The 22,083-nt window shown below is 40.4% G+C and overlaps 2 protein-coding genes across 6 annotated transcripts in view; one reads left to right on the top strand and one right to left on the bottom strand.

Moving 5' to 3' along the window:
• FBXO15 (F-box protein 15) overlaps positions 1-21,764 on the bottom strand; it is a 32,171-nt gene extending 10,407 nt beyond the window's left edge. Inside the window, exons 1-7 of one of the 5 annotated variants that reach the window (XM_015855170.2) lie at positions 21,745-21,764; positions 6,726-6,839; positions 5,175-5,279; positions 3,851-4,093; positions 3,376-3,585; positions 3,094-3,223; positions 674-756 (exon numbers count right to left, since the gene is read on the bottom strand). In XM_015855170.2, the coding sequence (XP_015710656.1) occupies positions 674-756; positions 3,094-3,223; positions 3,376-3,585; positions 3,851-4,093; positions 5,175-5,279; positions 6,726-6,835 (881 nt within the window). In that variant the 5' untranslated portion in view covers positions 6,836-6,839; positions 21,745-21,764. Of the gene's footprint in view, positions 1-673; positions 757-3,093; positions 3,224-3,375; positions 3,586-3,850; positions 4,094-5,174; positions 5,280-6,725; positions 6,840-8,433; positions 8,530-8,602; positions 8,855-9,549; positions 9,676-21,744 lie in introns of those variants that run through there. The other 4 variants (XM_015855172.2, XM_015855173.2, XM_015855169.2 and 1 more) reach the window with 4 other exon arrangements.
• Positions 9,796-14,240, top strand: TIMM21 (translocase of inner mitochondrial membrane 21). Its single transcript, XM_015855174.2, has 6 exons — positions 9,796-10,214; positions 11,158-11,220; positions 11,318-11,415; positions 12,664-12,737; positions 13,373-13,478; positions 13,574-14,240. Exons 1-6 carry the CDS (start codon positions 9,953-9,955, stop codon positions 13,664-13,666), a joined length of 696 nt encoding a protein of 231 aa, XP_015710660.1. The 5' UTR covers positions 9,796-9,952; the 3' UTR covers positions 13,667-14,240.
• Positions 21,765-22,083: the final 319 nt, after the last annotated feature.

Below are 22,083 nucleotides of genomic sequence, written 5' to 3'. Positions count from 1 at the left end.
TGGTTGAATCGCCATCCCTGGTTGTGTTTAAGAGCCGTTTGGATGTGGTGCTCAGGGATATGATTTAGTGTAGGGTTTTTAGAGTTAGGGTACTGGTTAGGCTGCAGTTGGACTTGATGATCTTCAAGGTCTTTTCCAACCTGTGTAATTCTATGATTCTGTGATTTATAGATATTATACACTTTAAACACAGGAAAAAATAACACTTGATAGGAAATTCAGTCAGCTTTCCAAACACACTGAAAAATACCTTACCAATTTACTAGGATTTTTCTTCTCCCCCCTTACACAACTTAAAATAATTTTCCCACTCCCTAAAATGTCTTCTTTTTCAGGTCTCCTTCAGGGAGAAGGAAATGAAGGTTCTGCCAGTGAAAAGCAAGACAATATTTGGAGGAAGAGAATATTTCTAACTTCCTCAAAATAGCAAGTACTTGTATGATTGAATTATCCCCTAAATAGCATAACAATGGCAACATCTGAGTATAGAAATACTTCTGCATTTTCATACATAATTACCCTAGCTTGTTTCTATTGAACAAGAATGGTCAATTACTGCCTAAATACAAACTCTTATCAGCAACCAATTCTAATTGTAAAACCAAAAGTTTTACTCATAAGGTTATCTTTATTACCCACAAAGGAGGGAGAAAAAAAAGAAGAAAAAACTTACACTGTGGCAGAACCCAAAGCACTTCTCTCAAGAAGCTGATGATAATGAAGACTCGCCATAACAAAAGCAATTTCATTACTTCCCTGCAATAGTAGGGAAGGATAATTAAAGTAGCTGCATTTTCATCTGGAAATACTCTTTACAAGGTCTTCCTGAGCATTAAAATTCATTGATAAATACTGCTGCTTATTACTATGTCTATTATTGTAATAATGGCACCATTTAACACATGAACAAATACCTCCATAACTGCTATTCTTTTCATAAGAGTACGGGATGTATGTAAAAGATCACTGCACTCCTGTTTCATGGGGAAAAGCAAGGAAACTATTCCAAGGCAAAACTTAGCACCAATAATTTGTGAATATTACCTCTCTAGCATCTACTTACCACCTTAAAGAGGATACCTAAGAAGAATTAAACAGACCTTACTCTCAGCTACCGAATACCTAAGCATGAAGCTTTACATGCATAAGAAACTATTTGCAAAGAGGATAAACATCAGTGAGGAATACAGAGCTATTCAACAGAAAAAAATGAATTTCAAACAAAAACCCTAGATCTCTTCACTAGATTGCAAACTCTTGGAAAAACAGTAAGACATACCTTCTACAGGCCTGTACAGCTCAAAGAAAAATTAGAAGTTCATGTTGAGAACTAAGCAGAGACAAAGGCATATATTTATTTTTAGAATTACAGAATACAAAGATTCTCTCAGTATGTTAAGAAAAACACATTTTTAAGTCCTACGCTTGCATTCACATCAATGGTAAAAGTGATCACTGTCAGCAGTCTGTTATAGTCCTGAAAAGCAGTCAGCTATTGTTTTCATCTCTCTGGGTCACCAAATAGAAAATGACACCCCCCACACAACTCAAATTTTTAGCCATACTCATGTTTATAGTTTTAATTTTACACTACAAAAAAGATATTATGAGGGAGATTCATAGTCACAGCATCTCACCATCTTCCTCCTTCCAACTACCAGAAAGCCCACGTAACCTATTTCTGCTAGTCAAGACTGCTAGCATCAACCATTTCAGTTCTGCTGCCATCTATGCCTAAAAACCATGCATTTATATTATGTCAGGCATTTATGACTATTACATTCATCTACAACTAACTGTCTATGGTCACTCTGCCCACATATCAAGCAAGAGCAGCTGTTTAGAAGAACATACTAGAATGTGACAATCAGTTGTTAACAAATTTGTGGAACCTTAGATCTAAACCTTTTCCGGGTGCTAAAATTCTTCTTCCAAGCAAAGGAAAAGGTAACACATCAGCAAAACCACAGGGACAACAATACAGGGACACCAATCTACTAAATAACATCTGAATAGGAAACTGTTGTCTAATTATTGGAGCTTTTCAAAGATTGAGAAAGTCAGTATCAGGCTAGCACAGGTCAGCCAGTTCCAAGATTTCTAGGGAACAGACTCCTTTAAGTAATGGTGAAGCAAGTATTCTTTTTGTGGTTTTAAACAGTTCCTCTGGTAATTGTGTGCATTTGAGATACCAAGAGATCCCAGCAGAAAATAAAAACAGTTCTGAGTGACTGTTCACAGCCTCCCTGAGCAAAGCTCCTTGCCAATGCTAAATAGTTAAATCTACCTCAGTGCCATGGCAGAGGGAGCAAGGAATGGCTGCGACTCCTGAACTCAACCCAAGAGAACAATGTTTGAGCCATAGTTCCATAGAATCTTGCTTTAAGCCACTTCAGGAAGACACCTGGGTATATCTATCCACTGCAAAGACTCAGATTCCTTCCAAGCAGGTCTCTGCTTTAGAAGTTTAACCCTGCTCTCTAAAAGATGCTTATCTCTACATACAGCTTACAGAGACTAACCCCTTAATGTAGACACTTCAACTAGACACTGAATATCACAGAGCATCCCCACAAGGGCACTATTTACAGCCTTCCTATTGCTAAGGATGGGATACAATTACCAGGTGATGGAGACCAAAGGAAGCAATTAGCTTCCAAGTTGTCTTGTGGGAGCATATCAATTTGAATGAAAGAAACAGGTTGTGTAGGGAGTGTAGGGGGTGAGAAGCACTGTCACCCTCAAACTCTGCTATTTAAAATGTCTTTGAGGTCTAAAAATTTGACAAGCAAAGACTGCAAAAATAAATACAACCGTTCAGTTCAGAAACAAGATTTTTAGAATAACTAATACATTGATACGAAACAATTACTTAACTTAGAGGCTTTTTTGCTTGTAGAGTACAGGTAAGCTTGTGACAACTCTTTAGAATACAGTAAATCATCAAATAATTGTTTATATCTGTATTTTCCTGCTTTTAGTTTAGACGATATCTTTAAAATCCAAAGTATAAATAAATAAAGAAATATTTTTAAAAAACAAACCCAAAACCAAAATGATGCAATAAAACTAAAAGGCAAAATGTTTCTTTACCTTCCACAGGCCTACAACAAGTCCTGGATTCAAACTGAAGAGTTGGACAAGCTTATCAGACCCAACTGCTGCACTGCTTTCAGTCAGGTGAGAAAGATAATACTCAGCAATTAGGGAACGTCGACGAGGACTGTGATAAGAACACCAAGAATGCAGAAACAAGATTATAGACATAATACGGATAGGCTTTCTAGGAAAGAAACAAGTTTACAGAGCTCCTACAGTCTCGTTATCAACAAGTAACAACAATAAAAATGTCAAAAATCCTATGTTAAAACTCACCCATTCTTGCTTGGAGCTGTGCTTTGGTCAGGAAACAGTGATAGAACTCCAAATAATTTTAGGGTTGATAGAACATCCAAGCATGGCCAACTTGTGCCATCCCAAAATATACTAACAGACGTGTCCTTAAATGATAGGTGTGCTGTCTCCATTACATGTTCCTTTTCATTTTTGTCCTTTACAACAATTATCCAGCTCAAACCAGAGACTCTGTTGTTCGGGGATTGAGAGAGAATGTGTTTAAAAAAAAAAAAAACAAAAACAAAAAAAAACAGAGGTTCTCAAAGTAACTATGCTTCCAATAGTGTTTCTAAATTTCAATTAATTGCTATTTACTTAGATGATTTATAGGTTATAGTTGCAACTTCACAGCATGATGTGCATTCTATTTTCCCATTTCCTCAGCTTTCCAAAGCTATTAATATTCTGTATATTTTTCTTGAGTAAACACCTTTTGTGACAAGGCATTGCTTACTTTATAGCTTTTTGGTTTTTACATGGAAGACCTGTATATGGATCGACAGGTTTAACAAGTTGCATTACTCTAACTTGGACAGCAGCTATTTGTTTTGAGATGTATTCTCTCTTCCAGTATCCAGGCTTTCGTTCCTCCACAGCAGCACAGCTCAAAGGAGCAGTTTCCATCTGTAGAAGCCCATTTTTCCAAATTCTCCGTTTTGCTGGAAAACGACTGGAATAAATTTTCAGCCAGATTCCACTGGGGGAAAAAAAAAAAAATAAAGAGAACAGAATACAGAGGAAAAAGCACACAAATTTCACATTAATAGTTATGAGCACTAGTCATCAAATCACTTCAGCAATACAATAGAAAGTCCATCTTACACAGGCAGATCTCAGTTATCACTGATTACAATGTTAGCAGAAAAAGTCTCAGAGTACACAAATCATAAAGGCATCTAACAAGGAAGCACGAATTTGCCTCTGACTGCAGATTACATATAGCTTTTGCTTCATGGTCTTAAGTACGATATTCACCTCGAGATCTCTTATTGGACACTACCACAATAAACCAAGTCAATCTCTTCAAACTAACTCAAGTGCCAGAATCTGACATGAACTGTCATTCATCATTTGACCACAGTGGCAAAATAGTCTGAGCAAAAGCTAAAAGATCTCCTGGTGCTCTATCTTCTTAGTTCCTGTTATACGATTACCTTCTACCAGTAATAAAACATCATGTGATGCAGTGGTTTTCCTTCCCTTCTATGCTGGGCTTGGGGCAGAAAGAGGGGTCAGGAACATTTCCCTGCCTTCAACAGTTATATTGAAAACATCAGTACCAAGGAATGGAGACATGAAGTGAAGAGCCAAAGGAACAGACAAAAGCCACCAGTCAATCACTAAATCAAATCCTCTGAAAACAAACAAAATAGCTAAAGAAGTCGGACTTCTACAGTTATAAAAAGTTAATTCCGTAAAGCTACTGTCTGCACACCACTAAAGACTGCCTGAGCTAATGACCCAGTGCAGGTGCTCATGAATGCAAACAGAAATAAATGCAAATTTTACAGAAAAAAAAAAATAAACACTTAGCAATAACATTTCAAAGCACTGTATTTAGGTTTTGCCTGATAATTCCCACTAAAGTTAAGAGGGCATGCACAGCTAAAATTGCATGCAACACGTTGTACTCTGAGCTATGCAATACACTTTCATCAGAGGAATTGGCAGTAGGTACCATTCATCAGTGCTCTGGCACCAGTGAAAATAGATTAGAAAGACTCATAACTCGGGTAAACTCAACTGATGTACAAGTAAGATTAACAGACTTTCCTTACTTATCACTGGCCAGCTGATAGAAGCGCTTATTCACACAAGCAACTTGCAGCAGGGAGATAGCATCCAAATAGGAAAATACCTTAATCAGCATTTCTGATGGCATGCTGGAAAACAGAAGAAACAAACACTGTTAGATTTGTCTGCAAGTTCCAGAAATGGAAATAGCAAAGTACTTTAACACTAAACTGGAGTAAAAAGGGTTCAAAACTCCAGCTTGAGTCCCAAGACCAAACCTCAACTCAAGAATTAATTTGCAGAGTTTGGGTTCTAATTTATCTCTTTTATCTATCATATTTGCCTACAACAGTTCATAACAACCTAATTTTTGCAGCCTAAGTACAAGTGTAACACAGCCTGGAGATAAGACACAACGAATTGTCATTTTAACAGACAGAAACCCTGACCCCTTACAAACGTATCAGCCAACAGCACAGAGTTTATTAAATAATGTTTCTAAAGTATTTTATACTCTTACTTTTTAGAGCACGGTAGTATGATAATATCAAAATCACCAAAGACAACACAAGGCTGAGGGCCATGTCTTTTTTTTCCAGCTGTATCACTCAAAACACCTGCTGATTTATAAGATGTTATTCCATATATATGTAGATTTCAAGCATATAAATATAATAATGCCTGTACTCCGCAGTGCAAAAATTATTTGTACTAAAAGAGAAGCAAGCATGCCAAAACTTGCATGGTTATTTTAGTGAAAGGATTCAAACCATGTCAATTCAAAACAGCTAATGCATTTATTCCAGAGAAAACTTAGAAATAATCTCTTGAAAAGCTACAAATTGTTTAAAATAATATGTTTGATCTAGAATTCTCAACGGTAGTTTCTACACCCACATTACTTTTCCTTTGAAGGAAGCTTTTTTCCCCTCACCTTTCATATCAGACTAATAACACAAGGTTTCAAGGGATTGAACTGGTTATGAAATGAAAAACAGAAAAAAGACTAACACAGAAGGCTGCAAAATATATGAAACAAAGGAAGTAATCCTTTATGAAATATATTCTTAGGTGTTTTTGTAGAAACATGAAAGATTTTCAGAGACAAAATAATGAGTGTTTTTAAAAGTGCTCTTTTAGTTTCGAGTAAGGAGAGAAACATTTACTTTGGAGCACAACTGCAGCAGCTACTTTCCTTCCTCTCAGTCCACTTAACCACTTTGACTCCCCTCATAAAGTTTTACTTCAAAGCTGACTTTTCTTTAGGTAAAACAGTAATATTGTTTTATTTTTAAGGATCATCACACCCCCTGATTTGCAAAGGACTTACTGAAGGCTTTGTATGACTGGGAAAATGCAGCTTGATATAATTTGGAAGACCTACATACTTCATGGGAACCTGGAAAGGAATGTGAAGTAGAACCATGCCAGAAAATATCAGAATGTCAACACAGGATCACAAAGAAGGTCAGGAAAGCAAATCTTTTCAACACTGAACATCTGACATGGAAAGGTCCAGTGCATGAACTTCATAACTTTAAGATGGTTTATAGCCTGTAAGCACACTTCCTCTCTTAAGCTGAAGATATACTTACTTCTCAATGCACACACTAGATTTTGAATTTACAGCAGGTGTCCAACACAGACTCTCAGCATTTACAGTTCCTGAATATTTCCTAGATCCAGCAGCAAACCTCCGTGACATATTCCTATAAAGTAAAAAGCTGTTAGTCACATCATTATACAATGAAGAAATATGCATATTGGGCACACACATCTCAGCTGTGGCAAGATAGAATGCATCACATGGTAACTCATTATTATCAGATAATCTGAACAATTATCACCAAGTTAAAATGCCTGACATCAGGAAGATGGCAGATTTAAACTCTCTCCTCTGATTAATCTCTTATAGTAGTCAGATAGGAATGAAAAGTGTCACACCATCAAATGCATTTGGATTTGGTTGAAATCTATTAGACAGCTGCATCACCGTTGGCACCAGAATCAGGCTCCAGACAGACACACGTACACTACATCAAACTCACTGTGTCAATCATCTGGTTTGCAACATTATTTTACAGATGTTTCAAAACCATACAGCTTTCCTAAGCTATTAAAAGATATCCAATTGAACAATACTTTGAGATTTTTCTCAAAAACTATCAAGGCTCAAAAAAAGAGTTCCCTTGACTGTATAACAGAACCATATTTGAAACAGAGCTATGCTCTCATTTCAGGTTTCCCCCTGCTAAAACACTAGTAACACTGCAGGCGACAGTTCAACAGAAGGTATCAGTGGTTTTATTGCTCAGTAATACAAAATAATTTAGACACAAATTACTTTCTTTTAATTATTAAAAAAAAGCAATTTTGCCTACATCTAACACAAAACCTTACAAACAAACTGGCAACACATTTTTCCTAGTTTTCTGGTAGAATGACCTTCATAAGTTGCAGTCAGAATACCTTCAAATCTCTGCATATTTTTGGATGGAATTGTTAGAAATATAACACAAAAACATACATATTTCAGTTTGGATGTCAAACTTTAATAAATTGGCAACATCAATAGCAACAAAAAAGTAACCAGATGTCAAATACACCCTGAAGGTCAAGTAAATGTTTCACGGATGCACGTTATTATTATCAAGTACATTTAGAGAATGAGATTAAGTACCAATCTGAATCAGTTTGTAACAAACTGCACTATTCGAGAGCCATTAAAAGGATTTAAAGCCAAATTCCGTTCAACAGCAGCTGAATTCCCTCTCTACCAATAGGGTCACTCTACCCTAGAGGCACAACAACCTCAACTGCTGTTCCATTAGCTTTCAATTTGTAGAACTCAGTTTTGTATCAGTATTTTTCACTTGTATACCCTGTAGTACTTGCAACGTGAACACTGCCCTTTATTGCTTTGCAGCTGGCCAGGGAACAAACCTACTTCAGAAAACATATAGGAAGCTGAGAGTAGTGACAGCACCCATCTACCTCTCCAAATGTAGCACTATACCTGTAGATAAACACCAATGATAGCACACCAACACTAGCAATACTCTAACTCCTGCTTTGCTCCTCAGCTAACTACTCCAAAGGCTTCTTGAAAGGTGGGCATTATCCCTTCTGTTTACAGGTTAAAAAGGGGAGGAATTAACCAGCTCTTAAGCTCCAGACTACACAACAGCGTTGGTAGAAATGTGTCTTCTCAACCCTGCTTCTGAACCTGTACCAGACGGGATACACTCAGCACAAACTCCGCAGAGAAAGCCTCCCATCTATTTCACAAGTTCCAACACGCACATTTGCCACAAGGTCCCTTAGGCACCTTGCAGACAGCATTTCCAACGGGAACAACGGCAAGGACAACGACCCAGGCCGCTGCGGACGCTTCAAGAAGTGCCAGGGGCAGCTCTGGGGGAGCAAACAACTCTCGGTGGCCTCTCCTCAGACAGAGTAGGGAAGCCATTACCTGAGCCCGGCAGCCCGGCCGGACGGAGAAGCAGCAGCCGGGTTAAAGGAACACTGCGGCCCAAGCCCGGCCGGAGCAGGAGCCGCTTTGCGGCCGGACCGCGGCGGAGTACTGCCGCGGGGTGCCGCCATGGCAGCCGGTTGGCATGGTGCGGGGTGGGGAGAGCCGCACCCCGAGGCGGGGTAGGGCGGAGCCATTAGCGGCTACACCTCGTACAGAGTTGGCAGTCTGTGGAGAGGGACCTGGTGGATGAGAAGCTGTATATGAGCCAGCAGCGTGCACTTGTAGCCCAGAAGGCCAACTGTATCCTGGGCTGCATCAACAGAGGGGTGGCAGCAGGGGGAGGGAGGGGACTGTCCCCCTCTGCTCTGCCCTCATGAGCCCCCATCTGGAGTTCTGTGTCTCTGGGTGTGGTGCCCCAAGCACAGGGAAGGTACTATTACAGCAGGTCCAGAGGAGGGCTGTGATCTGAGTGCTGGGGCATCTCTCCTGTGAAGAAGGGCTGAAAGAGTTTGGCTTGTTTAGCTTGGAGAACAGAAGGCTCTGGGGAGACCTCATTGTGGCCTTCCAGTACTTGAGAGGAGCTTAAAGACAGGAAGGGTACTGACTTTTCACAAGGGTTAATAGTAACAGGATTAGGGGGAATGGCTTTTCACTACGTGAGCAGTGACTTAGATGTCAGGAAGAAACTCAGAGGCGTTGAACCCCTGCCACGGGCTGCCCATAGAAGCTGTGGTGCCCCATCCCTGGAGGTGCTCAGAGCCAGGTTGGATGGGGCCCTGGGCAGCTGAACTGCTGGGGGGCAGCCCTGCCCATGGCACGGGGTGGGGATGGGTGGGATTTGAGAGCCCTTCCAACCCACGCCATCCTGTGATTCTGTTTACTGGCTGAAATACCAAATTCATCGCTCCCAAATTAGTGCCCACACACGCAAGACATTCTAGTACCTGTCTCGCAGGCGCTAACACGGAAAAGAGAGCTCAGGAGGCCGGGCACACAAGCAGCACCCAGCCAACAGGCTGCAGAGCACGGCTGCGTTTTGGCAGGCTCCGCCTCGGGGCGGGCAGGGCGCTGGGCATGGCGGGCGCTGTAGTTCCTTCCTGGCAGCCCTGTCCTGTAGCGGGTATAGGAGGGAGGGTGGGTTGAACTACAGCTCCCAGGGGCCGCGAAGGCTCTCTCCGCTCCCACCCCGAGAGATTTCCGCAACAATAATGGCGTTGTACAGCTGTCGGCGGGCGAGGGGTAGTGGGAGTTCCTGAGAGCTGGGAGCGCTCCCCTCCCTTCCTTTGTGTGTCCTCCAACGGGGAGCAGGGGTACGAAAGCAACAGCCCAGGCTCATCCCCGCTCAGCATGCTCCCTGCATCCCTGGTCCGGGACTGTGGGAGGCTGCGGGCCCCGCTGGGGCGGTGGTTGCTGGCGGGGCCGTGCATCAGGTGGCGGCCGCAGCTCCGGGGCGGGGAGCGGACTGGGAGCCCCGCTGGGCTCCGGTTGGGTGCTGCCATCTGCACCAGGGCGGGGGGGCTGAGCGCAGGGAAACACGGCGGGGACGGCAAGCACGTGTCGGTGCGGAGAGATGAGAAAGAAGAAACGCTTGTGTCTGCTGTTGAGAGAGGTAAGGTCTGGGGATCGATGGTGGAGTGTCGCACCAGTGTGTTTCAAGAGCCTGACACGAAGGGCAACCCTACGGCAGCTTAAGTTTTAGAGCCCCAGTATGCACCTAACGCTTGGAAATTGGATAAACCACAACTTCAAGAACACCAGCAGATCTTTCTTTTACACTTAAATACTTTTCAGTGTATGCACTGCACAAGCAGAACAGAAATGTTGTGGTTTCTTCCAAACGGCTGATTTCACTGTTTTGGCCACATCTACACGTCTTTAGTAACCTCTCAGTTCCCTTTATAACAAGGAAACCCATCACACACAGCCCGTTTTGTCCTGTTAAACCAAGTTTACTTCCAGTAAATTGGCAGCATCCTCTGTCTGAACCTAATGCCTTTGTAGGCAGCTGTCGTTCTGGTTCTTTGCATTCATTTCAGTAGGAAGCTGTTCTTATGTCACCTCTGAAATTCTAAATTAGAATAGGAACATTGCAAGAAAAAAAACTGTTTTCCAGTGTTTCCTCGGTAATTTTCACTTTGCTAAAAGGCACACTTGGTCACATCAGCACTCTCTTCCTCGGTTTTTAAAGAACACTGACATCTTGTGACGTTTTTTCCCACTGTATGCTAACTCTTGCACATTAGATCAAATTACATCATAAGTTGCAGGTGATGATCTCAGTAAATGAAATACATACTTTGGTGTAATTCTTTCTTTTTTATTGTTCAGGAAAATAATAATGTTTAATCTAAAGATTTAAATATGCTCTGGAGAATAGGGGCATTCCATGACCTTTTAGTGCTGAGGCACGATGGAAGCTATGGTTGGAATTCTTATTTCTGCCAACATGATATTTGAACTGTAGACTGACAGAGGGTTCTTTACGCAATAAAGGTATTCACACTTCTACTTTCCATCCTGCTAACTCCCACTTTGTTTTGTGTCTATTTCAGTGAAAGAAGCTGGAAGAGACTTTACCTACTTGATTGTGGTGCTTGTTGGAATTGGTGTCACAGGTTATTTTAAAAATTTTATTCCTTTTCAGAAGACACTTTCCATGAACTTAATCTAGTTAGATTAGTTCGTAACTCCATTTATTTTTGTCTGTTACAGGTGGTTTGTTCTATGTGATTTTTAAAGAGCTATTCTCTTCTTCCAGTCCAAGCAAGATCTATGGAGACGCCTTAGAGAAATGCAGATCTCATCCTGAGGTGGGTTTTAGAACTCACTGCCTCTCTCCAAATCACAAGTTTGCACCAGGAATCTCACAAGCAAACCTCCAGGAACATCTGGTGCTTAGTAAATGCCAACAAGATCTGCCAGAGTTGGGTCAGTTCCAAATGCAGACCTATACTAGGCGAAGTTAATACAGGCGCTGAGCCTGAATGAATTATACCTGCCAAAAGACAAGGGAGTGCACAGCAGCACAACAGATGCAATTGCAGTCTGTCACATTAGAGCATGTGCTTACAGACGTATCTGTGGACCTGCTGATCAGGGTGGCACCTGGTTCCACTTACAATTTATAGGTTTGGATTGATGACTTTTCCCCTCAACGTGGTTATTCTACTTTGACACTTCAGTAGGATTCTGTTGTTGTATGCAGCACTGCATTAATAACCACAAATTTAATCTCTTCATTTGAAACCAGATTAACATTGCTGTGGTTAAGATGAAAGGAGAAAGGGAATAGGCATCTGATCGATTACATAAGATATATAAATATCTTATATATCAGATATATAAAAACAACAAAACTAGATTCCAAAATATGCCTCAAACAAGATAGAACAGCTCTCCAAAAAAGTCACCACATATGCTACTGGGATTAACCTAGAATTGAAGTGATGAGTTGTTACTAGGAAGAATAAAAAAGACATAAAAAAGACAAGTAGAACAAATTTGCAGAATTAAAGCTTCTCTCCAGTGCTTATAAAACTACCCTTCCTTTCTAATCAACATTATGTTTAAGGCTAGGATAATTTGGTCTGGCTTTGTAGATCTGGGGAAAAAAGAAAAAAGCTTGCATTTTCTAAGCAGTAGTGGCTTTCAAATAAGATGAAGGGGAGTTAATTTGCATCTTAAGATTAAAACAGTAAAATATGCTCTTGGAAGAAACATGAGCAAATATTTCATGCATTTTTCCCCTTCTCACACAAAACGCCAGACAGGAATAAAATACACAGTTGAGAATAAAATTTCTTAATGTCAAAGGATGATACAAGTGGAACGTATTGCTGGGATTTATTGTAGGCATTTTATAAACAATTGTAAAGAAATGCTTGAAATGGAGTAATTTATCCATGCGCTGTTTTCTTTCATAAACCCTTGTATTCATCAGGCTCACAAGGAGCATTTTGTTGCAAGAAGATCTATTCATAGAAGGGACATGAGCTGATGCTAGAATAGCCATTTGAATGTAACAGCTTCTGACAACTCAGACCTCTTATCTCTTGTAGGTTATTGGTGTTTTTGGTGAACCCATTAAAGGTTATGGAGAGGCAACGCGAAGAGGAAGACGACAGTTTGTCAGGTGCCGTTTGGTGTTTGCTCCGTACAGATTATGGCTTTTGCACAGAAAGGACATTTTGAATCACATAGAAAGCTACAGCTAGGGTACTGAACTGAACTGTGTGACTTGCTCCTTGTTTTCACTTCAAGTTTTTTCGCTGTGTGTCTTGTGAGGCACACAGCCCTAAACACAGCGCACACAGAATATAAAATACCCATTCTTGTTCCTCAGAATAGGCTGAAATAAACCCACCCTGATAGTCGTTGGTGATCTGAGTGTTTGTTTCCTAGATGTCAGACTCTGAATCTGGGAGTTCTTTAGAACAAATAAAAAGGAATTCAACAATCAAAGCTGTTTCATTGATGTTCAGTTTTGAGGTGCAGTGAAAACATTTAAGAACCTCATTTGTTAACCATCATCTGCTAAGTAGTTTTCTCATCTGACTTACTGCTACTCTTTATTGCCCACAGTAAAGCTTGGGAAGACAAGTCAAGAAGGAGCCCATGATAGCATAAGGGCTGCTTTGGAATTCACTTTCTCACAAAGTAATGATGCAGCTCCTCTAAATAGGAAGCTGAAATGTAAAGTTTAATTACCTATCATTGCTGTGATAGGTTGTGGTTGTTTTGGTTTTTTATTTGTTTTGCTATTTTTAGTCACATTGAATACGTAAAGGATGGACTGAAACATATGCGATTGAAGTTCTATATTGAGGGCTCTGAACCAGGAAAGCAGGGAACAGTCCATGTGGAAGTCAAAGAGGTATGTACAATTGCTGGATACAGCTGACAAGGCTAATCCTAGATTGAAACTACCGAAGAGAAAAAAAAAATATGAAATTGTTTTCCTTATTACAGAATCCTGAAACAGGAAGATTTGATGTCCGCTACATATTTGTGGATGTTGATTCCTATCCTAGAAGAACCATTGTCATAGAAGACAAGAGATAGCCAGTGATCAAAGTTGCTGTCTCATCTTACTGAGTATTTAATGATACTGGTGTAGCCAGTTTACATGTGAATTGTGTAGTATTCTTGATTATATCTTTGGGGCTTTATATCTATGCAGCTTTGGGGTTTTGTTACAGGAAGTAAACCCTCAGGGCCTCCATTAAAGTCTTTCATAACAACAGATCCATCATTTGAGGAGAAACCAATGAAAATCAGTTCAGCCATTTCTTAGGTAAATACTTATGACATAAGAAAATGTCTCTTAATAAACTGTTTAATGCTGGGCAATATTTGTACACCTAATAACTGAGGGTTAGGTGGGGAATTTGTCTTCCTCTGCTTGGATTTCCTACCAGCTCTACAATAAAGAAAGTGATATTTTAAGTGTAGACAGTTTTCATTCTGGATGCCTTTATAGGTAACTAGTTAAAATAAGAATGTGTGATAGTGATGCAAAGGAGATGTATCTCAAATGCATCTAAGAATATGAATTGTGAAGACCCACTTCCTCAGCAAATGACTGAACATAAAGACTTGAGTATTGCTATCTTCTAAATAAACAGCATCTTTACTATCTGCTCCTTTCAAGTCTGCCACTCTGCTCCACTATGTAATAATGGGAGTGATGTAGCTGCTCAGCACTGTCAACAGTTTTTCCAGTAACATCACTAATCTACGTCTTTCGAGAATCTTGATTCACATAGTTTTACCCCAAAATGAAGAACACAGATCATGACTAAATTTATCTCTTGTGTTTCTTCATTAGTGCCACATGGCAGTTACCAAGCGTAATCTTCTGTATTAATCATAGAATCATAGAGTGGCTTTGGTTGGAAGGGACCTCAAGGATCATCAAGCTCTAACTCGCCTACCCCAACCTCCAAATCTCATACTAGACCAGGCTGCCCAGGGTCTGGCCTTGAACACCTCCAGGGACAGAACATTCACAATCTCTCTGGGCAGCCTGTTCCAGCACCTCACCTCTTCCTCTGTAAAGAACATCCTGCTGATATCCAACCGAAATCTCCCCTCCTTCAGCTTAAAACCATTTCCCCTTGTTCTGCCATTATCTACCCTTGTAAAGAGTTGACTCCTGTCCTGTTTGTAGGCTCCCTTTAGGTACTGGAAGGCTGCAATGATATCACCCTGCAGCCTTCTCCAGGCTGAACAAGCCCAGTTCCCTCAGCCTGTTTTCATAGATAAATGATCAGACCCAGCTGTGTCTGTCAAGCAGCACCATCCAAAAGCCATCCAAAAACATCCAAGCCTTAACTTCCTACAATTAACCACTTTTAAACACCAACTAATGCATTTTTATAATATGTCAGGAGCTTTTCAGTTCACTAGCTATTTGCCAGTACATACGCTGATGTTCAGTTATCAGAATTTATAACTAGTTCTTCTAATGGTAGGTTTGGAGTGTTCTAAACTACATACAGTGTTTCCTTATGCAATACCACAAATGTATGTAGACATTCAGTAATGCTTTACTGCCTTCCTCCTTCATCAGACTCCCATCAAACTTGGGAATTCCTGGCTGGGAATAAATGCTGCAGTTAGCGATTTCAGAAGTCTTTGCAAAGTCAAAATAATGCTGTCTGGCACTTTGGCAACCATTCCAAACACATATGAAAGAAAAAATGGAGACAGACCATAAAAAAAGGATGGCAAAAAGATGAGACACAAGTATTGTTTAAAAGATACAGGTGGAGGTAGAGATGTTCACTATTGACCTTCATTTAAATGCAGTGTGCAAACCTCTATTTCATGCACTGCATTTCAAGAAACTGGAGAATACAGGGAATCAAGTCAGGTCATTACTTTCAAGCCAATTTTTGTTTAGGATGGCCCCAATACCGCTAAGAAAATGCTTCTTCTACTGTATTTACATGGAACTGCTGTTGTTATTTTCCACAACTCATCTTTCTCCCGTGGAGTTGCAGGAAAGCAGGTGGCTGAGCGCATTAACTCAAAGCTGCAGGATGCACAGCCACGCTGGCACCCTCCATATACGTAGTAACTAGCAAAAGGTCTCTCACAGGACAGAAAGTGGAGGAATATATAAATCATCTTTGTTTATTATTCTGCTTTGTAAATAGCAGAACGCTAGAGAAGCAGGCCAGTGTTTTGCTTCAAAGGCAGCCCTCTCAGGGTAACTTCAGTAACACGCAGCTGAAGGTACGGTTGCATTACACACCCTACTGTGGTTAAGTCTGATAGTTATTCACAGACCTCTAATAGTACTTGTGACCCTATACCTGACGTATTTCCTCCTCACTGCCATCCTCAGAATCATCTCTTTAGAACAGAAAAGAGAGGAAGACCTTCTTATCTGTAATCAGCTTCTGGCATCTGCGTATTTGTAATCAGTGAAGTTGGTTCTGTCCCAGAACGAACTGCGTAGCAGGTGGTGCTACCTGAGTTTGTGAAACATTCTTTGCTCTGCCACCATCACATGTTAATGGTGCAGGTAATGGTGCAGAAGTGCGTATACACTTATATTTCTGCATTGGCAAGGCACATCTAAAGAAAATCACTTCTGCTTTCTGAAAGGGCTGAGAAAATTAAGGCAATATAAAAGAAATAGCAGAAGAAATCAATCTTTACGTAGTCTGTAGATAGATTAGCATTGTTAACTCAGACAAAGGACAAGCATGTAGATAAAAAAGTTTCCAGTCTCAATGGAGAAATGCTGTTGAGAACCTTTTTCCCAGTAAAATCTCTTCATCGAAGGAAAAGGAACTTTATAACTTAAGGTATTTTTCTTCCAGCTAGCTACCTGTCACCACCGAGAGTTTATTTAAGCTCTGTGAGATTTCAAGGGTATTAAGGAAATTAAAAATTTATAATTTACTTTAGCTGCAAAAATAAGTTAGGTTCTTATTACAACAGAAGCCTTCTAGGAACTAGTAATTTCTTGACTTGGCTAAATGGAGAGCATTGACTGGGAGGTTCAGTTTTACTTTTTGTTCCAGACATGATGGGTTGCATCTACACAAGTAATAAATATTGCAGTGCTTCCTTTTTAAAGCTCCTTCCTCTTCCCCTCTAGGGAAACACAAAATTATAGCGGATGCCAGTTATTTTCTGATGTGAAACTGTCATGTTATTGTGGGGAAAAAAAATCACTGCCAGGAAGCCAGAGCCAAAACAATGACATTTTCATGGAAATTAAATATATTAAGTTTTCATTGTTGGAGAGTTGGTAAAAACAGATATGCTCAAAACCTTGTTCTGCTTTAGGAAATGGGAATGTCACTTGCAAGTTATAAAGTGGTTTTTTTTTTCCCCAGAAATTATATGTCATACTATGCAAACTTTATTTGAGGCAGGTGTATGACTTGGTCTTCACATTTCATCCCTCATCTTTGTGTATATTATGTAGGTAACCAACATCCTTCACAGTAAGAGTAAATTTACGCTATATTCTGCATGGCCTCTGAGTCTAGGTTCCACATTTGTGTACATGCAGGATTGTGACCAAAAGAAATACACCTTTGGGAAATTAATTTTGTTAAAGCTTTAAGGAAAAAAATGACTACCTGCCCACTGTTTAATCACACTTCGGTAAAAAGAAGTTCATGCAAAGGAAACCAGAATTTTAGTTGGGATGGAAAAATGTTGCACATCAGTGCTGGAAATAATGTACTAATGTGCCTTGCAGAGCAACCCTACTCTTCTGAATGTGAGGGCTTGTTTTCACTTCTGTTAGCTCAAGATGTAACCCAAACTTACCTTCCAGCCACACACACAAATATCTGGCTGAAATTTAACAGGACTTAAAACCCGAACACCCCGGAGCCCTCGCTGCTACACACTTCTGAAGGTGGTGTTGCTGCAGTCCAGCCATACATGTGGCAATGCAGATCACCATCTCTCCTTTCCTGGCTGTAGTTCAGTAACACCTGGCCAGTTAGATGTTTCCTCCTGCTCCAAAGCACATACGCCTCTGCCACCACATCTTAAAACCTCCTGGTACTGCACAGGAAAACCTTTGCAGAGTTATCATGTTCATCCAGCCTCCATTTAATTACAATTCCTCTTTATCTGAATCGTAATTAGGTTCTCTAGCATGAATTGCCTTCTTGTATTACTCACCATAATTAACTCTATTAACTTTCATTTATCCAAGTGCAGTTTAACTTTATATAGGAACAGGATTGTTTTGCAATTTCAATCCTAGTTCATTTTTCCTCTAAAAACATGATAATAAAAAAACATAATGTCACAGCAATGTCTTATTATGGCTGTTTTATACACATACTCAATATGAGGCTATATTCCTTGAGATCTGATTTACTTCATCAGTGTTTCGACAGGCATGTTGGAGCTGGAAGTGAGCTGCTGTTTTGTATGCTTGTCTGAGGCTGTCTGTTATCCTACATCTCGTAATACCAACCCATACCCCAGTGAAGGAGCGCAGATTGTCAGAATGGCACTAGTTACTCTTTGGCCTGATGCTGAGCAAGTTGTGCATCCACAAAGTTAACTGTATTCAGGTATGTGACACAGAAAATGATAAAAATGGCAAACTACTTGAAACAACTCAGGACTTGAACCAGAAAGTAGCCCTCTATCAACTACCTTGAGCATAAATACCAATAAGCCACAGCTATTTGTCCCTGTTTCCCTAGTTGCCAGCCTTCAGGATGGAATACCAACATGGAAGTATTTGAATCTGTGCCTTGTGGTGTTTTTTTTCCATCTGGAAAGCACTAATTCTAAACCAGGTCACAGAGAGTCAGCCCAGTTCACCTACAGGCTATCCATCATGCCTTGCCACCCGTATGAGTAATGTGACATTGTGAATTTTCATGAAGGAATGGCCTTGTGTTTACTGAGCTCCCAGATTCCAAGGAAAAGCTAATACTCTTAAAAATAAACCCATCAAGGTGTCAATAAAATGAATATGTACTCTGCAGAGTACATCTTTGAATGCTGTCAGGCAGTGCTATAACCAGTGAGCAATCTTCCTGTGCGAGCATTAAATACCTCCACTATATGCTCAGTCTTATGGATTCATTACTGCACTGTGGGTAGATTTCAGGAGAAGCCAGCACATATATCCATGCTGAGATCACCGTGATGAGTTATAAATGGTTTTGCTACTATAGCCACTGGCATAATACCCACGGTGGTCACCACCTTCAGAATGGCAGACATCAGATGGCTTCTAAAAATCCATGTTTTATTCAGATTTGGAGCTCTGCTGAAGCTTTCCTGCCTCTAACTCAAGGGTCATTCATTTCTTTCCTGGGAATAAGCATTAGTTTGCTGGAGGCCAGCTGCGGGCTGCTCCTTCAGATCTCTGTGCAACACCCAGGTTCCTCAGGTCACGCTTTGTGCAGCCAAGCACTGTGTGACTCCTTGCAGCTCTCACTGGGATTTTAAAGACGAGAAATAGCACTCATATTTTTGGAACTGTCTATAAATCAGTGCTGCAATATACAGACTTACATGAGAACTGCACTTCATGCTGAAATAACTTACTCAGTAGAAATAAGGACTTGTCAGTAATGATACAGATATTTTCTGCATCCCAAAAATCAGTAATGAGCACAGGGCTGGGACTCAGGAAACACCGATTCTGTCAGTCATCAATTCTGTGGGCCTGAAATGAATAATTTTGTCTTTTTCTTTGCTACAATAATCTCCTGCCCCAAATGAGTTCTGCAAGAGGCAGTTAATGAATTCAGGCTCCATGAAGCCTGAACAGGTATGCAAGGCCTTTGAGACAAAGCAGCCTCCTCAGAAACCCAGAGCGACCAGTTTTCAGAAGCTCTTCAGCATCCTCATTAGACACATTTCAAGTCAGGTACTCAAGAGCATTTTTCCAGAAAGAAAATCTCATTGCTTCTGGCTATAAAAGTGATAAATAATAGAATAATTAAGTAATATATATCCTGACATGGTAAAATAAAATAATCATTGTATCAACCTTTTTTCTTTTGTCACACATCACAAAATCCATGATTACAGGAAATGTCACAGAAAGCAGATAGTGTTAGTTCTGATGATGAAGGGCCAAAGTGTTCAGTGGCCCCATCTTGTTTTATCCTGGATATCCCATGTTCCTGCACTGCACTTAATCTCCAGTTTTAATGACATCCTCCTTGGAACTGGAAAAGACTGTGGAAGCAGAAGCTTTTAAACTCAGATTAAAATGCAGAACAATCCAAAGAGTTTTATGCATAACAAAACTAAAGTCATCACTCTAGGGAAGCAGGGATTTCTTTATGCACATAAAGACACATTCTCTGGGCTGGTTGCAACCTTCTGATGAGAAGAGGGCTAGCATTGCAAACCAGGAGTAGGAGCACACACATCACTCCAGCATATAATGACAGGCCCAAATAGTTGTGAAATATTGTGAAGCATTTTCAAAGAGAAAGTTGCAGGTACATGAGTTGAACATGCATCTCAATACCTTAATCTACAGCTGGTTCAGTCCCCAGGATTGCACAGATGCTCCCTGCAGTCCGTAAACCTGAACTGAATGGAATCTTGCAGCAAACAGCAGGGCAGCTATACTCAAACTCAAGTGTGTGGGCAGTGAGCAAAGTGTAAGCATGAACAAGTATGTGGAAACGATAAAGTAATAATCTGCCCATCTGTAGTTCACAAGCAAAAGGACAGCAATTATCAGTGACTATTCAATGTAAATAGCAGGTCCAGCCACATCACACCTGGCTCTCATTTAATGTTTGCCTAAAAGCTGGAGGAAGGAAATGGGAACACTTATGTCTTCAAAGAACATCTTTGCCCATGCTTCAAAGTTTTACGTGATTTCATGTCCATGCACGTTAATCTTCTTAAAGGGATTTTATAATAGTCTTAAAGGTCAAGGAAAAAAAGCCACAAAGTTGAGAGCAGATCTGAATTATGAGGTTGATACAGTTCTTGAAAGAAAAATAACGGATGTGGAGGAAAGGATTGATGTCTCCTAATACTGAACTGAGTACCTTATTAGAAGAAGATAAATAATATTTATTTCCCATTTCTAAGCCCATTCCCTTTTCTTTTGGCCCACTACAACATTCCCTCTACAATCTCTCCAGATTTCAAGGCATCATAATCAACATCAGTGACTCTCTTTATCCCTAGAGAATGTACCCTCCCTTGGCTTTTGCTATCATTTGTAGTTTAGCACCACCTTCCTATGTTTCAAAGAATGACAGCTTTGCACTGCCGTGTCTTTTGGCAAAAAAATAAAAATAAAAATGCAGAATTCCCAAAAAGAGGTGAATTTGTCCTGACCTGCCTTAAGTACCGGCCATGTTTAATAAGGAGATGGAGCTCCCCAACCTCAGCAGTTTTTAGACACTGTCTTACTGAGTCTAAATGACATGTCTAAATGAATACTCCCTGTAGCTCTTCAGGTATGACAGCCCTATTGAAAGCTGTGGATGTATGCTGGCATGGATTCAGAGCCCATCACTTAGTCTTGATAACTGACATTTCCAAGGTAATCTATAGGTGAAGTTTACACTGAACTGTAGCATATTTCATTATTAAAAAGAGAGAGAGAGAGAGAGACTTTAAGTGCCTGATCTGAATGTTTACTCAACATTGGAGGTAACAAGTTTCAGCTAATTTTCTACACTTCATCGTAAACAACAGTTATAGAAATTTTCAGAGATTCCTTTTAAAAGAATCAAGATTGGCAACTACTACACTGGCAGCCCCACGGTCTACAATAGAAATACTTTCATAATCCAAGGAGATGGTATAAAAACCACTGCAAGTGACAGACATAGGGACAATTGACCTATGTTAAACTCAGAGACAAGCACACACTTCAAAGAATATTCAAGCCAAGCACTGAGATGTTTTTTTGCTAAACATGTTCTTTGGCATGTTTCCCAGCTTGCCCTCACTTGCATGGGGCATGTCTAGGGTCAGCTAACCAAGAATATGCTTAATCACAAAGTTAGCTTACAGTCACCCTTCACAAAACCTACTTCTAGGCTGAGCTCCTTATCTCATGACCCCCCCTGACACGATTGCCTTAATGGAAGTCTCATTTGCTGTTACTTAAAAACAAAACCAAACCACAAGAGGTGTGAGGTGTGTATTACCTCTTCTTGTCTGAGTCCTTCACTTTGGTGAGGCATCTGAGACTCACAGGTGGTGCTGCCCCAGGTAGAGGTGACAGAATACTGGGTGGCATTGTGACAGTTATGCTTGCAGTTCAAAGGACAGCCCAGTGGCTCAGACACTTACTGCCATGCTGGATGCTGAAACTTCAGTCCTCTTAAACCTTTGCTTCCCTCTCTGGTTGTGAAATTGTTTTCACCCCCAAGAAATGCTTTTTCCATGGGGAAATCTCTTAAGTGTTTTGTGGCTTAGTTTCTTTGCCTGTGTGATTAGTCAAGAATGAGCTGATGTTGAATATAAAGCAGCCCCTCATTTTTGTC

The sequence above is a fragment of the Coturnix japonica genome, chromosome 2 (assembly GCF_001577835.2).
Source record: "Coturnix japonica isolate 7356 chromosome 2, Coturnix japonica 2.1, whole genome shotgun sequence".
Classification (NCBI taxonomy): domain Eukaryota; kingdom Metazoa; phylum Chordata; class Aves; order Galliformes; family Phasianidae; genus Coturnix; species Coturnix japonica.
The sequence above is the reverse complement of the archived record's forward strand: the minus strand, read 5'-3'. Positions and strand labels throughout refer to the sequence as shown.